The sequence below is a fragment of the Daktulosphaira vitifoliae genome, unplaced genomic scaffold, assembly GCF_025091365.1.
Source record: "Daktulosphaira vitifoliae isolate Bord-2020 unplaced genomic scaffold, ASM2509136v1 Scaffold_2, whole genome shotgun sequence".
NCBI classification, from domain to species: domain Eukaryota; kingdom Metazoa; phylum Arthropoda; class Insecta; order Hemiptera; family Phylloxeridae; genus Daktulosphaira; species Daktulosphaira vitifoliae.
The window spans coordinates 42,440,099-42,456,711 of NW_026099573.1; the positions used below are offsets into that span (position 1 = coordinate 42,440,099).

Below are 16,613 nucleotides of genomic sequence, written 5' to 3' on the forward strand. Positions count from 1 at the left end.
AATAACAAATTTATCTATATATTTTATATATTTTACTGGCTAACGTCATGAATCATTAAATGTGGAGTGTTATTAATAGTCAACAGTATAAGTTAAAAAATAAATAAAAGGTGACTAATATAGATTTTAAAACTAAAATTAAAGCTCAAGTAAAATAAATTCTTGTGTCATCAACAAAAAGAACTCATCAGTTCATACATTTATATTATATTTTTAGGAATAATTAGTGGCACATTAAAATAATAGCACACATTTGGTATACATCTATCATTGTTATAAATTAAAAACATTTGTATTATGACATAATATTACTATAAATTATAAAATTATTCAACATATATTACTATAACAATATTTGGCATATTTTCTCAATAGGTACAGAAATTATAACAATAAAAAATTACAAAATATAATCACGATATTTACAAAAAGATTTATAACAACAATAATATTTGTTTATTTTTAATAAATAAAATTCAAACATTTTTTTATAAAATTAAAATTCTTAAGAAATGTACATATTCAATTTATAATTTTATATAAACTTTTATATTAACATTTTAAGATAATTGATATTTATTAATTATTAAATATTATTTTATAATAAATTTAAATAAAAACTCAGTTTGAAAAGCTATTAAAAGAAATATTTAAAAACATAAGTATAAAAATAGGTGGCGAGATTGACTATTACATTAGTAATAAATAATTCAATACTGGAACATCAATTTATGTATTAAGAGTATAGTATTTTAGACAATTTTTGGTCAGTTATATAAGTTAAAATTCACTTAAATTACTAAATCATTCTTAATTTCTAGATAAAAAAATCTAATAATAAAAAAGATGGTACAATTTATTTATAGCTAATTGTCATGATAAATATTAATTTAATTGTTGGTAAAATAAATAAATTAGTAAGTGACTTTACTAAGATTTACTTAGATTCTATGTCTAAATAACAAATAATCAAATAATAAAAATAAGTACAAGCTATCTAAGAATATTTTTAATATTTAACAATATCAAGGTTTTTAAAGCCTTAGAGCAACAATTAAAACAAAAATAAAAAAATATGAAAAATGTTTTGGAGCATTTAAAGATAATTTATAGAAAATTATGTTTGCATTTCTATAGTTGGTACTGGTTTATGAAGAATACTAACAGGTCGAGAGTTTGATCCATTAACTCCATTTTTACGACCACCACCTTCTCGTTTTTTTAATCCTTGAGGTGACTGTAAGACTTCTGTGTATTCTTTTATTAAGTTAGCAACTTGAAAAGCCTAAAAAAAAAAAAGAGTAATTATAGACAAATTTAAACTATGCTTTTATTAGATATTTACTATTAGTTGCTAACAATAACATTTGCTTAATATTATTGCATTAGGACAGAGAAGCTATTTGTTACACGACGGGAAAAACCACTCGCATTAGTATCTGGCATTAAAATTAATCTTTTTAAATAATATTAAGACACAAAGACACCCTTTCGAAGTTTATCATATGCATATTTCTGGATTTACACTTAGTTATTAATATTGTATAAGTAAATTAATTTTTTATAAATTATTAAACTAATTATTCAATCTGGATGATTAAAGTTGCGAATTTTTTCATATTTACTTAACTTTATTTATTTATTAGGAATCATCCATTAAATATGAGTAATTTTAATTATTCACTAGAATAATTGTTTACAAAAATCATACGCAATATATATGACATAGTAATGATGAGGTGGTAATGGCGGCGGTGACACCCTCTAAGAAATTTTTTTTGTTCAAATTATTTTTCAATAATTTTGATCGAATTTGTAAAATTTCGTATAGTTATAATATGATGATTATTATACTTAAAATAAATACATAGTTTATTTACATTAAAGATAAGGCATTCGTTTTCTTGAATACTATTAAAAATTTTTTTTATTTTTCGGAGATAAAAAATACCTAAACTTTATTTTCTTAAATTGGAACCCCTATTTAAAGCTAAAGCTTGATATGATAAAGAAAAAATTAAAAAAAATTTTTTTATCTTATGTTAACGATGTTCATCCGTTACAGTATTTGAATACATTAGAATAGCACGGGTACAGCTTGTACTAGTGTATGTGCACTCCGCCTGCACTACATACCCACTCTAAATATTAAAAAATGCCAATTCTTTAATGTTTGACAACAAATTTATAGAGATATTTGTAATGGACAAATTTATTATTTATTTAAGATGCAAATCAATATTTAATTCCTATTAGAATGCTTTTAACTGAATTTTTCTTGGTGCTCACTGTATCCTATTATTTTATTTACTATAGCCATTATCAAATTAGCTTTAGGTAACCCTATCACCACTGAAATAATAAATGGTATAGGTATGTAGTAAAAAAGTTTTTAACTTAGCTAATTATGAAGTTTTTATTTATTATTAAATTATATAAAAAATAATAGGACAGAAGATCTTGTATTCAACCTTACCATTATTAATCAGCATTCACATTTCCGATTACAAAAACAATTATAGCACTTTAAACTAATAAAATGGCTAAGTAGTTTTAAAATTCTAATGTTTTTAATTGCTTCAAAAATAAATTAAAATTGTACGACGTGTGTTTAGAAAGTAACGGGAATTTTTAAATTTCGCTGGTTTGGAAAGTCCAATTATCAAAAAATTTTTTTCATAATGTAAGTATACATTTCCCTGAAATTGGAAAGTGCAATTATCAAATTTTCTTTTTTATAATGTTGGTACTTATGTTTCTGAAGTATGATAAAATTTTCAGCTGGATTCATTTTTTACTTTGTCAGTGCAACCGCTAAAGTTAGACATAGTTTTATGAGTTTGGCAATTTACGTTTGTTAAAAAAATGGATCAAAGGATTTGTATATTTAGCATAAAAAATGAAATAAAGTGTAACAAAGTGTGTGAAATGTTAACAAAAGTCTATGGTGAGTCTGCCATGAGTATAACAAAGGTTTACAAGTGGTATAAGCGTTTCCAAGATGGTCGTGAAGACATTAAAGATGACGAACGCACCAGACAACCCAGCACATCAGCAACCAATGAAAATGTTGAAAAAATGAAAGAAATAATTATGAACGATAGCCGAATCATAATCAGAGAAGTCGCTGAGGATGTTAGAATATCGATTGGCTCATGCTATGAAGTTTTTTCGAATGTTTTGTGTATGAAACGCGTAGCAGTAAAATTTATACTATAGTTGCTCTGGAGTCACTTAATGAAGTCAATGACGATGCATTACTGAAACGTATTATAACATGTGACGAAACATGGGTTTATGGATACAACAACTAAGGCACAATCGTCCCAGTGGAAGCATTTCAAGATGAATTACCAAGACCGAAAAATGCTAGACAAGTGCGATTGACTGTAGAGGTTATGCTTACTGTGTTCTTTGATTTCAATGGCACAGTGCATCATGAATTCTTTCCACGAAGTCAAACGGTCAATAAGGAGTACTACCTATTTCAACGTCATTTGCATGGAGCAAATACACCTGCTCACACTTTATTGCTAGTTCGTGAATTTTTGGCCGAAAACAATACTGTAACGATGCTCCGGCCTCTATATTTGCCAGACATGGCGTGTGACTTTTCTATTTCCAAAATTAAAGAGAACCTTAAAAGTTGTCGTTTTACAAGCATAGATGATATTAAAAACGCATCGCTGAATGAGCTGAAGGCTATTCCAAAGATCAAGTTTAGAAGTGTTTCGAGGATTGAAAGAAGCGTTGGCACAAGTGAATAATATCTAATAGGGACTTTTATGAAGGCAAGAAGATTAATGTAGACGACTAATTAAAAAATATTTAAAAAAAAACGAAAATTCCCGTTATTTTCTGAACACACCTCGTATTTATTAGAAATATTGATCAATATCCTCTGAAAAATTATATGACATGATAGAACTCATTCAATCATCTTCTTATGAAGCGAATACCAACATTTCTAATGAATAATTAATTAAATCACTAATCATTAATCACTAAAGATTCATACTACATTATTTAGTAAATAGCTGAGGAAGTATTAAATAACTTCAATATTAGTAAAGTATAAGTTTTTAACACAGTAGTAAGCAATTTTGAAATTCTTAAGTAATATAATAGTGCCATATAAAGGGAAACAAGAAAAGTAATGGGGGATTAACTAAGAAACGTCTAGTTACGGGTCAGGACGTTTGGTGCATGAAACTTCGTATTTTGAACAGCTTAATTTATTTTGTGTTACATTGTTATATTGTATTATGATTTTGTGTTTATTATGTTTCATAAATAAAAGATAACTATTCAAAACTGACACTTAGTGTAAATACTTTATATCCACCGTGCTATTAAAATAGTGTGAATATGCGGCAAGAGTGAAGGTTGGACTGCTGGTCCTTTAATCGATTTTAATAATTAATGTGCGTGCTGGCTAATTTTGGAATTTAACCGTTCTTTAGTAGGTATAGTGAAAAGGTAGTTTTGCTGGTGGCTGACGAGGAGCCACCCTTCAGTCTGCTACTTTTAAACTAAACCTTGCTGACGGGTCTAAAATCTACCCCTTTAGTGGTTCACTAATTTTGATTGAGGCTGACCAGTGTATTCAAGGGGAGGATTCGAGAAAAGCCAAAAACGACGATGAACTCGTCGTTAAAAATATTAGATAATTTGTGTACTATTTTTGTGTCTACGTCGGGGTACTCCAGACATACGAACATTATTTAACTTAAATTAAATATTTTTAATTTACCAACTTCACTTAAATAACTTATGAATAAATTATTCAAATTATCGATCAAAATTATACCAAAAATTTGTGATAAGTAATGAAATAAATCTAAAAAATATTTAGCTCAAATATACCTGAGATGTAGTAAGGATGATTTTGCTTTGTTTTTTATCACTTCCAGTAATAATCATGAGACAATTTACAGCTGGACTATAGCTTAAAATACTGTCATACTCATAAGAGCACAGTGCATTTCTAGAGCGATGTTCTAGTAAATGTAAACCAGTCTGATCAACTGCTAACCATAAAACACGAGGCCAATTCGATGTAAATGATTGCTAAATAAAATTAAATACTAAATTAGTAAATACTAAGTTCAAAAAATTTCATCACTAGAAAAAAGCACTCACCATAACATCGAAAATAGTAGCTCTATGAAGGGGCCAGCTCTTAATTAGGTTTAAAAAGGATTTTTTGGCTTCTGCCGAAGTCATACCTCTAAGACTTTGATGATGCATGGCTACATCTTCATTTGGCACATTGGTTACTAGTCTAGTTGGAAGACAATGACATGAGACTTGTCTATACTCCATTACAAGATCTTCACAGTCTCCTAATTCTACTTGAGCTTGAAGAGCAGTCAACATAACCTATAAAATAAACATTTGTATCACTAAATATAGTTTTTAGCAATAGAAACGACTCAAGTTAAGGGTTAGATGTCAACTTAACCCTTATATATATAATATATATTTCATACCGCTTCTTGATCAGTTACAGGGAATCTATCACATCGAAGACCATGTAATACTTGATGATATAACAGTTCTTTTTCAACAGGATCATCCAAATCCATATATTGGTCTAGAAATAGGTGTTTCTTGAATAGGAATATGTGACTGTGTTTTCGCATAGTCTTTGTTGTACTAGCACCACCAGTATTAGCATTTCTGTACCTTTCCCATTTTGACATAACATCTGCTAATTTTTCTTCTGGTATTAAACTCCGTTCTGAATTTCCCAAGACTTCATAAATAGCATAACCTAAATATCAAATACATTTAACAATGCATCTTGTTAAAAATGTTTAAATTTACCCATAGCCGTTTTCCGAAGACCTATTTTCATCTTAACTATTTCTACAACATCTTTAGCTGTTGATGAAGGATGGAATTCAATGGCATGATACTGACCATCCATAAAATGAAATCTTGCATATATTAGTCTCCTATTTATTGTACAAAGTATTTCTTCTCTAGATGGTGGCCACTGTCTACGTCTAGTACCTTGGGTTTTCGATACACACTAAACATTTTTTATATTTAATTTAAGAACGAAATATAAATAACAAAAACTCACTTTTTCAGCAAAACGAGCATATTTTCCTTCTTCAGTAACACAATCCCCAGCACATTTTCTTAAATGTGCAATCAAGTATTTGCGAATATTGCGTTGTGGTGGTAAGATTACAGAACATGTAAGTGACAATAGTGCCCAGTGTCTAAGATTTACCCTGGAATTGGGATCAGGATGCTCAGTTGTTTGTTTAATTAATTGTAGATATAATTCACAAAGCAAAGATTCTTTCCGCATTGAACGCTCCATAACAGTTTGTATAAGTGTTATGTGTTCATCTTCAGCTCTTCGAACAACTTCCCCTATAAAAGTACAGTATTCTTTTTAGTAAAATAATTTCTAGTCAAACATAAATATTAAAAGTTTACCATTTTGACCAAGGCCAGCATATTTCAACATTATTTGAAACATTTGAATAGCAATTTGTTCATCTTGTTCAGACAAACGACTTAGACTTTGTATAATAGGTTGTCTGCTGAAGGACCAGTAGGAACCTGAAAATCCCTTATAGGTTTCACCATGTTCTGATAATGATCCAATATGTTCAGTCCATAATTTTTCTAGTTTATGTTTGCTTAATCTGAAAATATTATTTTTAGGCATTACATAAATCTATATCATCATATAAATTTGTAGATTAAACAGAAATTTGTGAAATATGCTTACCTTCTTAAAGTATTTTTCAAAAAATTTCCAGTAGTGTCTTGAGGTTTATTGAGCATATCAGAATCAATTAAATTCCGACGGCAATTAATCACATTATGATATAATCTGATTCGATCATCATTTGTAATGGCTTTGACCTAATTAATTATAAATATATTTTTAATGTTACAACAAATATATGATTATTGTTAACAAAAATATTTAATTTAATAAATATATATTATAAGTCTTTCTTACTGGTGCCTCGTTTTCACTAATCCAACCAGCAAGTCCAGGACAGTAACTAACAATAAGAGAACCAATTTCTCCTTTTTGTTGAGTTTCAAAGACAAAACATCTTTGAGCTGAAGCACTGTCGTTCTGATGTCTCATTAAATTTATAGTAAGGAAACAGTCACTAGGATCCAAAAATATAGATTCTACATCAGAATAGCGAAATTCATACATAACAAACTTGTCATCGGGTTTGACCAACATTAAACCCACACAATTGACACCCAAAATCAGGTTGTTACCTATAATGAGAAAATTTTTTTTTCTTGAAATATATATTTATTTTTTGATAAATGTATCTATTCCTTTTACCGTAGGACCAATATCCTCTGTAGGTAACATGAAACATAGTGGTACCATATAATGGATACTGCATAACACATGACAAATATAATACTTTTGCCATAAGTTCTGATCTACCAGCACCATATTGCTGGTGGGCTTGAGCTAGTATAGGGACCTAAAATAATAAGAAAAAATGGATATATAAATATATATTAATTAATTTCAATATTTTTCAACTTTTTGATAAAGCATTAAGTATTATTTACCCAATTGTCTGAACTTCTCGTTCTACTAATTCGATAAGGTAAGTAATTTTCCACATCTGCATAAAACTCTAATGTAGATTCTTTAGGATCACCTAGAGACACTTGACATTGAAGTCCTGCTAACTGAAGAGCTACTTTTTCACTGACAGGAAAATCATCGCACTAATAAATAATGGAGTTAATTTTTGTATAAAATTTGGGTTATAGTGAATAATTACTTTGACTACACTATAAACAGCTTGAGCATATAATAGATTGACTTCGATGGGGTCTTGAGATATTTCTCTCGAATGTCGGAAAAGTCTACGTTTAAATATAAAACGATTTTCACCACTGCTAAGGGAAGTGTTACTTGCCCGCCGGCTAATAGAAGGAAAATTACTTGGAGTTGTTTGTTTGACTTGCTGTTTTCTACAATTATAGTAAAAATAAGTTATAATACACAAAACTAGACTAACCATGAGTTTTCAAACATGTTAAATATTTAAATTGAAAATTAACTTACGATTGCCAAGCAGCAATGACATCATATAGATAATAATGAGCTCGAACATGTTCCTCGCCATCTGCACGACTCTGATATATTGACCAACCATCAATAGACCTTAAGCACAGTTTGTCAGCAAGTTTACACACTGCATCACTTGCTGTGTCTGTTGGATGAATATCTATAGCTTTAGTTCGTCCATCTAAGAAAAAGAATCTACATACAATTGTTCCAAGACGTCTCATTGCCTATTATAGAATAAAAATAGGTAGGAATAGAACTAATAGAATATAATAATAAAATTTAAGTTTCTTACAGCAATTTCAACAGTAGATGGAGGGTACTGTCTACAAGATACTTTAGTGTTCTTACAATTATCTAAACACCATTGGACATATTGTTTGAGTTTACCATCTGTTCGCAGATTTTTTCGTAAAAAGCTAACAAAATACTGAAAACAAAAATAATAAATATTAAAATTAAGAATATTATCTATTATAATAACAAAATTACTTTGAACAATATTTTACTAGGTTGGAATGCTACAATAACAAGACAAATGAGAAGCCAGATTCTTTCAGTGGAATCTAAATTAGGATTATTAGTAACTTGTCGCATACATTGCACAAAAATCTCATCGCGTAACTCTTCACGACTAATTCCAGCACCAATTATAGTTTGAATAATTTGTACTTCTTGGTCTTGTTTTAAGTCACCACGTGTATATTTGCAAAGATCCTGCAAAAATTTACTTTTTTAATAACTTAAAAAATAGAATTTAATAAATAATAATACTAACTCGAAATATAGACACTGCTATTGTAATGTTATCAGGATCATACATATGAATATGTGATGTTGGTATTGTAGATCCTCGATGAAAAGAAACCATTTCATACATTGGAATTTTTTCCATGGACTTACTTTTTCTTTTTAATGTAGCTATAATTGTACCTACAAATCAAATTGAATCATTAAAATTAAATGATGTATTATTAATGAAATGGTAAGAAGAGTACTAGGAAAGATATAGTCAGTCACTTTCTATTATAATTCTTTCTAATTTTTGTTTTTATCAAAATTCAGTAGTTAGTTAATTCTGTGAACTTTTTTTAATTCACAATTAGCTAAATTTTTACTGAGGTGGATGGTTTACTCCTTATAATTTTCTTGTTTAATATTATTATTATTTTTATATATTTAATATATTAATATTATTATTTTTTATACCTTCGGGTGACCGTTCATGAGCATTGAAATAATTTTCAGCAAATTCAAGAATATCATGATAATTTTCTTGAAGTGGATCAATGGTAGATTTTTCTTGAATGTTTTCCATTTCCATTAGCTTTTTTTCTACTCTAAACTTTCTTCTTTGGTCTCTTTCAGTATCTTCAATAAAACCATTACTATGTTTCCAATTATTTGTACCCTGTAGTTAAAATATAAAAGAAAAAGCATCAGCATCACAGGTTATTCATTATATAATTGTTGTCAATGCAATGTCACATATTTCCAAAACAGATTTTCTTTTTTGTAAACACACGGTTTTGCATTGAAATCTCATTAATAATCCAGTGTCACATATCATAAAAAATAAAAATAATAGTCTGATAGTACCATTTACAATGCACTACATACATAGGCATAATTAGAATTATATTTTTGGGCTGCAAATTTTTGTCTAGAGTTCATTGTATATGCGTCTACGAATATCATATTTTTAGATATTAAAAAAAAAAAAAATTCTATTTTGGAAATATGTATTATTGCATTGATAACAATGATATATAATTTTGTAAATTTTAAATGGTTTCTACAATTTTAAAACCCAATAATCGTGTTAAAATGAAAATAATAATATGTTTATAGTTTTAACTTGAAAAAAGACTTAAAAATGTATTATCTTACACCAGTTCCAGAAGTTCTTGAGTTTGGACGACTTTGCCGCGGTGAAGATAAAGTTGTAACAGGGCTCATAGGTCTGTGTACATTATCTATTACAGGACTTTTGGCACAAACTAATTTATGAGGTGGTGTAGGAAGTGGAGGAGGTGATCCTGATTCTTCATCTCTAGGAAGAACAGCTTCATAAATAGGTTCATCTTTACGTTTTACTGGTTCTTGATTAAAAGGAGGAGGCGGTGGTGGAGGATAAGAAGGTTCTGGTAGTATTGGTACATTTGAAGCAGAAATTATTTTCTCTCTTTCGTTTTGTTCAATTTCCATTTCTACACTATCAATTTCTCTTTGAATTACATTTTCCAGCTAAAACAACATATAACTAATTATAAAAAGGTTAAATAGTAGTTAAATATTTGGTGCAATTTGTTTCTAAGTGGTTCTATAATAAGTACTTAACATTTTAATATTCTATATTAAAGTGTATTAATTTTAAACTACTAATGGTAGTATTATTTATTTTCAAAACTTTACAACTATTACAATCTGAAAAGATAATTATACTATTAAATCAAATATTCTTTATGGGGAAATACATGTTTGATTGTAAAAAAAACAAATAATACATTTAATAAAAATGACTAAAAAGCAAGAAGAATCACTTAGATTGATTAGATATGTGCAATTTACCTCATCGAATTCGCTTACTATTTCTTTCATATGGTCGCCTAATGAATCACATGTTGTACGAGCACCAGTTTGAACATCAGATAAAAATGCAAAAAGATTATCAAGGTCTACAGATTCATGCACGGTATCAACATGCAATCTTGAATTGAGTTGTTCTGCTAATTTTGCAAATTCTATTTCAGATATTCTAAAAAAAATTTGTAATTTTCGATTTTACTATTTCTTTAATAAAAAAATATATATACTTTTCTTCTTCTTCTTTTTTAATTTGTAATTCTTTACACTGATTTTCTAGATCTCTAGCTTCTTCAGCCTTACGTTTTTCTTCTTCCATGCGTTCACGCTTTCTCATTTCTTCTTCAACTCGTCTCATTTCTCTTAACGCAGCTGCAACCTAATCAACAAACACAAAATACATTTGAAACAAATTTTCTAAAAGTCCAATATAAAAATTTCATTATCATACCTCGCGTGCGAACACTCCTCTTAAATGTGACTGAATAATAATAGCTGCTCTCCGTTTCTTTAAAAACTCTAACCGTTGCTTCCAACTTTTAAATGCGTTTTGAATAATTATTATAGAAAATCTTACTTTTATGTAATCTATAATTAATTATAAGTAAAATAAAAAATTACTAATAGAAAACACCAAAAATGTGAGTGGAAAAATAATAGTTTGATAAATTTACCTTTTCTAATGAAATAACCTTTCCAGTTTCTTTGAATAACTGTGGCCATTAAATTGAGCATTATTTTTCGTTTGTCCTCAAGTGGTTCATGAGCCTTATTTCTTAAGAATACTTTAGATTTACCTATTTGACATTCTTCATTGGGTATATTTTGCAATGTCAAAAATGCTCTATATCATAAAAAGTTTTTAATAAAATATATAAAAATAATAAATTGTAAAAAATGTAAACATAGTATGTACAAAATTGAAATATAATTAAATTACAAATTATTGTAATATACATACTTAACAGCTGAACGTTCATCTTCAGGTAACTTTTTCCTAACCAAACACTGGTAACGGGCAAGGAAGTCATGAAATGATAAATGTATAGGGTAACCTTCTTTTCGAATTCTGATGATTTCCAACATTCCTAAGTATTTTAGTTGATCCAAAACAAGTTTTTCATTGTAATGATCTGGGGCTTTAATCATATTTGGTTTAATACATCTCACATACCTAAAATAATTATTATTTTAATAGTATAAATTTATATATCATTATTTCAATAGTTACCATGGATTGGTAGACTGGAGAACATCGACTAAAGCTTGTAACTGATGTCTAAAAGTATCACTGACAGTAGGTCGACCTTTTGTTGTACCTCTAGTAGATGTTGAGTTATTATTACCCATTCGTGAAACAGTAGCACCCAGTAAGTCCTGCACATGAAAATTTTACAGAACTATAAACTTTTTTGTTACAATGGTGAATAAAGTAAAAACAATTACCTGGTATTTGATTAACTCGCGTACAAAGACATTTGTCGAACGTGTCATAAAATCAAAAAATACGTCTTGTTGAACGTCACGGTTTTTATCAACAAATCCACTGACAGTATAAGTGACTGAACCAGCGTAATGAACAATACCGAATTCAGATTCCCATTTTCTACGGTCGTCACCTTTGACGAAATGTGGATGACTTTCAAATTCCGTGTGCAAGTTCATTAGATAAGTAGTATCAGAACCCTATTAGAAAAAAATAATATTTAAAATGTATATGCTGGTTGAGAGATTTGAGACAATATCCTCGCATTAGAAAAAAATAATGATTAACAAAAAAGATCAAGCATTCCGAAAAATAGATTAAAAATTGATTACGTGACTCCTCAAAGTGTCCAATATATGATTTTTTAAAAATTAGTTTTACAGAAAAAATATACCTTGGGCATGTGACATTGTTCAGTTAATAACTTGAGAATACAACGAGGGGGTTTTTCAATAAGCTCTAAGCAAGTCGTGTTGTCCGTGAATTGAATATGGGAAAACTTAATCTCTTCTTGACGGTACTAAACAATTAACGTAGTCAAGATTAATAATGACTTCCTAAACGAACCGCTACTTTAATTATAAACACTTACAATTTCTTGTTCGAGAGCAAAAACATAGTGATTGAAAAATTTGTGGAGTTTTTCGTTTGTATAGTTGATGCATAACTGTTCAAATGAATTTACAGCGAAGTTTTCAAACCCGAATATATCCAACACACCCAAAAATCTGGAAGAGTCTTGACCTGGATTTGTACATGTATTGATATGATTCACAAGCCAAGCAAATGTTCTTGAATACAAAGCTTTTGCCATAGCATGTCGATTCTCGATAGCCTAAAGTATCAAAATTATGAGATAAATTTTGAATGGTCATAAAAATATTATTCATTGATTTATACCTCTTGGATTTTTAATGGAATTTCTGTGATATTACCACGGACATTGATCTGTCTGAGAAGTGCTACATGGACTAAATCTTCGGTTTGTAATCCTAACAGATGAGATACTACCGACAGGATTTCTAGGTCGCTTTCGGTCAACTGACATTTTTCTCCATCAATATCCTAAAAGCAATTTTTAATTTTAAACAACTAGTATAGCAAAATATTTTTAAAATTGATTAAACTTACACGAAATACGGTATTACCCAACCAGAGTATAGCGGATAACACACAAAAAATACCATCGACCATGTTTAAAGGAATACGTAGTACATTAAAAGCTAATCGTAAGGCATCAAACTTGTGTACATCTGACACGCCGTCAATGGTAATGCATCCCGATTGATTTAAATAATTGTAAAACTCAGGAGGTTTTAACTTGTATAGTTCAACTAAATCTTTGTTATGCTGCAATAAAATAAAAATGCATTATAATAAAAGCAAATAGAAAAACGGTCAAACCATTTTAAAAACTTACCCTAGCACCCTCTGCAAGTTGATAAAACACGTGATAATTTCTCTCTCCGGCACTCTGAAAAGTTATTCTGGACTGTTCTAGTAAATAATCTTGAATAATACATCCTTTTATCATCCATTTACTATCAAAACAGACTTGCATAAACTTTCCAAAACGACTCGAGTTATCGTTACGTGCAGTTTTAGCATTTCCTAGAAAAATAAATACACAAAAAGCATTTAAATTAAACAAAAAAATTAAAATTTCTAGTGCAATGACAATTTTTTGAAACCACAATTTACAAACGTAATTAAAACACTTACCAAATGATTCAAGTATAGTGTTAGCTTCAAGTATTTGCTGCTCAACCCACGTACTGACGTTACTGGTCACTGAACATAAGTACTGCAAAATAAATTTAGTTGTTTCTGTTTTTCCTGCGCCACTTTCACCTGATATTACACAGGATTGGTCAATATCGCCATTCTGGAGACTTATGTACGCTGCTTCGGCTACTGCAAAAACGTGCGGCTCTAAAACACCAATTTTCGATCCGTGATATTGAAAAACATGATCCTACAAATAAATAATTATAGTTTTATTTATTTTTATTTTTATTTTAATGTAAAATTGAAGTTTTTATTAAAATGAAGGGGTCCTAGGTCTAAACAGAAATTTTCCTTCTGCGCCATATAGCGAATTTTTTTTACATCATTCCATTTAGATCCAATAGAGATTAGAATATTGTATTTAGACACTGATTATGTTGATTTGCACATTTACTGTGTTTGTATAGTATAACACGTAATATATAGAGGCTGTTCAGGAAGTAAGGACACGAGTTTCTATTGTTCTCATTGTTTATAACAATTGATCTGTTTTCTTATTTTTTGAACACTCTGTATATATTATTAATTGTGTCATATTTACACCAATGGAGGGTGCTAATTTTTACCTACCCAACTTTTTTCTTAATACAGCTCTTAACAGAAGTTATTTCAAAGTACAAAACAATCCAAATCGATTTATTTATTTAAAAAACTTTCTTTTCCAAAAATGTACTTATTTAGTGTGAGTTTATAAGTTTTAACTGAAAACAAAAGCTTTTATATTAGAGCCTAAAATAAATAAGGTAGTCAAACAAATCAAGTATAATCAAATATAATAACTTGTTTTTATTTTTGATAAAAGGATAGTTTTATAATTTATTTGAGGATATTTAAGAAGTTGGAGCATTTGGGTGAGTTTTAAGTACAACTTTTACATTGCCCTAATATTGACTAATTACATTGTTTTACAAGTAGAATTAAAATAATGAGTTCTTCAAATGTTTACAGTCTCATAAGAACCTTGCTTTAATGTATAACGTAAATATAATATTTTATTTTAGCTCCGATGTGTGGCAGCTCAAATGCTATTGGTTTTACCCCGACGCTTTTTTTTTTTTGTTTACAACATGTCTCCAATTCTAGTTGACAGATTTTGCTCAACAATACGCTAGAAGACCCACAAAACATATCTAGTTGAAACTATGAGCACTATAATTTTGAAAAATTTCCCTCAATTCCCGTAAGAAAGTGAAATATCCCAAAAAATTACAGTTGTTATAATACAGCTGTATTGTGAAAATTAAAAATATATACTCGTATGATATATACTTTACATTTATATTTATTTTAAACTGAACGGATCGCTGCAAAATATTATTGAAAAAAAACTATCCGAAACCACGATTTCTAGATGTTGGGTTAGATCACATGTACCGGTGACTTGTCTTCTAAGAAAAAACGTTATTTAAGTCAAATGTTATGAAATTTCTGACAAATATGACAGAATTTTTTTTTTCATTTGTTTAAAATACGCATTGAAGCGTTTTACGATAGTAATTTAAACTAACGCCTTAATAGAGTTAAGGCAACTCTGCTATGTTGGATTTCGCTTTACTTAATTCTTTACAAACTTTTAGTTACTCTGCAGATTAGTTTATTATTAAAATATTTTCTTTATATTTCTCATATTAACACCGATAAATCTTAATTTCCGTTTTTCGATTTAAATTACACGTGTATATATAGATATTTTTATATTTAATCATGTTTCAGACTAATTATTTAAATGTATAAGAGTACAAACACACTTTTTTTGTATGTAGTGTTGCGTCATCAGATGGAATAAGATTTTACATGTGTTGGTAAGTTTGAGCGTGGAAAAAGTGAACGAGGGATGAACAAGGGACGACGAATGTAAAATTTGGCTGTTCTCTGCCACGGGGTACCGGCCACAACAGATCAATAAGCGTCGGAGGCTCGGCGGGTGTACACAGAGAAACGCTCGTCGGCTTTGCTATTGTCGACGCCGTTTTTGACGTTGCCGGTGGCTGAGTCACACCCCTCTTTTGGGCATACAACAAAAATATTAAACGTTTTTTAGGTACATTGTGGTATCATGGAGTTAATTGCATACTTATATTGATGTGAAAATGTTTTATTTACTCAGATCATTCAACAATTTAACGTTGAGTCAATATATTGAAATTTTAGAGATAACTATTGTAGATATGAATTTAGCAGTATAACAATACTAAAAAATTTTTGTTCAAAAAAAAAAAAAATGTTAAATTTCAATTTTATTAATTATGATAAATAAATATTTTACATTCATATAAATTTTATAACATCATATTTAAGTAAACCATAGAATCCTATCGAGACATATTATGTCTCGATATTATCTGATTACCTGACAGGTAAACTAGGGCTCTGCATTGTAACCTCACTAACGACATCTATGGTGAATGTGGTAAGAGATCCACCCTGTTTAATATTAACTTTACAATTAAAAGTATTAACTGATCCCCAGTGAATCTTTAAATATAACTTTGAAAACCAACAAAAGTTCTTTTTTGGTTAAGATTATTTCAGAAGCTATTTGTTTTATTGTGTCACGTTTTTTTTTTTTTATATGTGTCAATGATGATATTTTATTTTTCAATTTATATCAAAATGACTATTTGAAAACTGAATGGAATCAAGGCAAAATTTTTATTGATAATACTT

General features: G+C 29.0%; 1 protein-coding gene across 2 annotated transcripts in view; it reads right to left on the reverse strand.

Annotated features, from left to right (window-relative positions):
- Positions 1 to 138: 138 nt before the first annotated feature.
- The window catches only part of LOC126899899 (myosin-I heavy chain), a 44,908-nt gene continuing 28,433 nt past the window's right edge, over positions 139 to 16,613 (reverse strand). The window contains exons 4-34 of one of the 2 annotated variants that reach the window (XM_050675153.1): positions 13,881 to 14,133; positions 13,579 to 13,769; positions 13,290 to 13,508; positions 13,059 to 13,223; positions 12,751 to 12,993; positions 12,553 to 12,678; positions 12,119 to 12,358; positions 11,904 to 12,049; positions 11,634 to 11,846; positions 11,347 to 11,516; positions 11,124 to 11,260; positions 10,903 to 11,051; positions 10,676 to 10,844; positions 9,977 to 10,333; positions 9,296 to 9,497; positions 8,865 to 9,019; positions 8,579 to 8,803; positions 8,382 to 8,516; positions 8,084 to 8,313; positions 7,797 to 7,989; positions 7,579 to 7,740; positions 7,340 to 7,487; positions 6,992 to 7,269; positions 6,755 to 6,891; positions 6,457 to 6,668; positions 6,092 to 6,390; positions 5,830 to 6,037; positions 5,493 to 5,776; positions 5,143 to 5,382; positions 4,867 to 5,070; positions 139 to 1,285 (exon numbers count right to left, since the gene is read on the reverse strand). In XM_050675153.1, the coding sequence (XP_050531110.1) occupies positions 1,118 to 1,285; positions 4,867 to 5,070; positions 5,143 to 5,382; positions 5,493 to 5,776; positions 5,830 to 6,037; positions 6,092 to 6,390; positions 6,457 to 6,668; positions 6,755 to 6,891; positions 6,992 to 7,269; positions 7,340 to 7,487; positions 7,579 to 7,740; positions 7,797 to 7,989; positions 8,084 to 8,313; positions 8,382 to 8,516; positions 8,579 to 8,803; positions 8,865 to 9,019; positions 9,296 to 9,497; positions 9,977 to 10,333; positions 10,676 to 10,844; positions 10,903 to 11,051; positions 11,124 to 11,260; positions 11,347 to 11,516; positions 11,634 to 11,846; positions 11,904 to 12,049; positions 12,119 to 12,358; positions 12,553 to 12,678; positions 12,751 to 12,993; positions 13,059 to 13,223; positions 13,290 to 13,508; positions 13,579 to 13,769; positions 13,881 to 14,133 (6,258 nt within the window). In that variant the 3' untranslated portion in view covers positions 139 to 1,117. Of the gene's footprint in view, positions 1,286 to 4,866; positions 5,071 to 5,142; positions 5,383 to 5,492; positions 5,777 to 5,829; positions 6,038 to 6,091; positions 6,391 to 6,456; positions 6,669 to 6,754; positions 6,892 to 6,991; positions 7,270 to 7,339; positions 7,488 to 7,578; positions 7,741 to 7,796; positions 7,990 to 8,083; positions 8,314 to 8,381; positions 8,517 to 8,578; positions 8,804 to 8,864; positions 9,020 to 9,295; positions 9,498 to 9,976; positions 10,334 to 10,657; positions 10,845 to 10,902; positions 11,052 to 11,123; positions 11,261 to 11,346; positions 11,517 to 11,633; positions 11,847 to 11,903; positions 12,050 to 12,118; positions 12,359 to 12,552; positions 12,679 to 12,750; positions 12,994 to 13,058; positions 13,224 to 13,289; positions 13,509 to 13,578; positions 13,770 to 13,880; positions 14,134 to 16,613 lie in introns of both variants that reach the window. The other variant, XM_050675152.1, reaches the window with a different exon arrangement.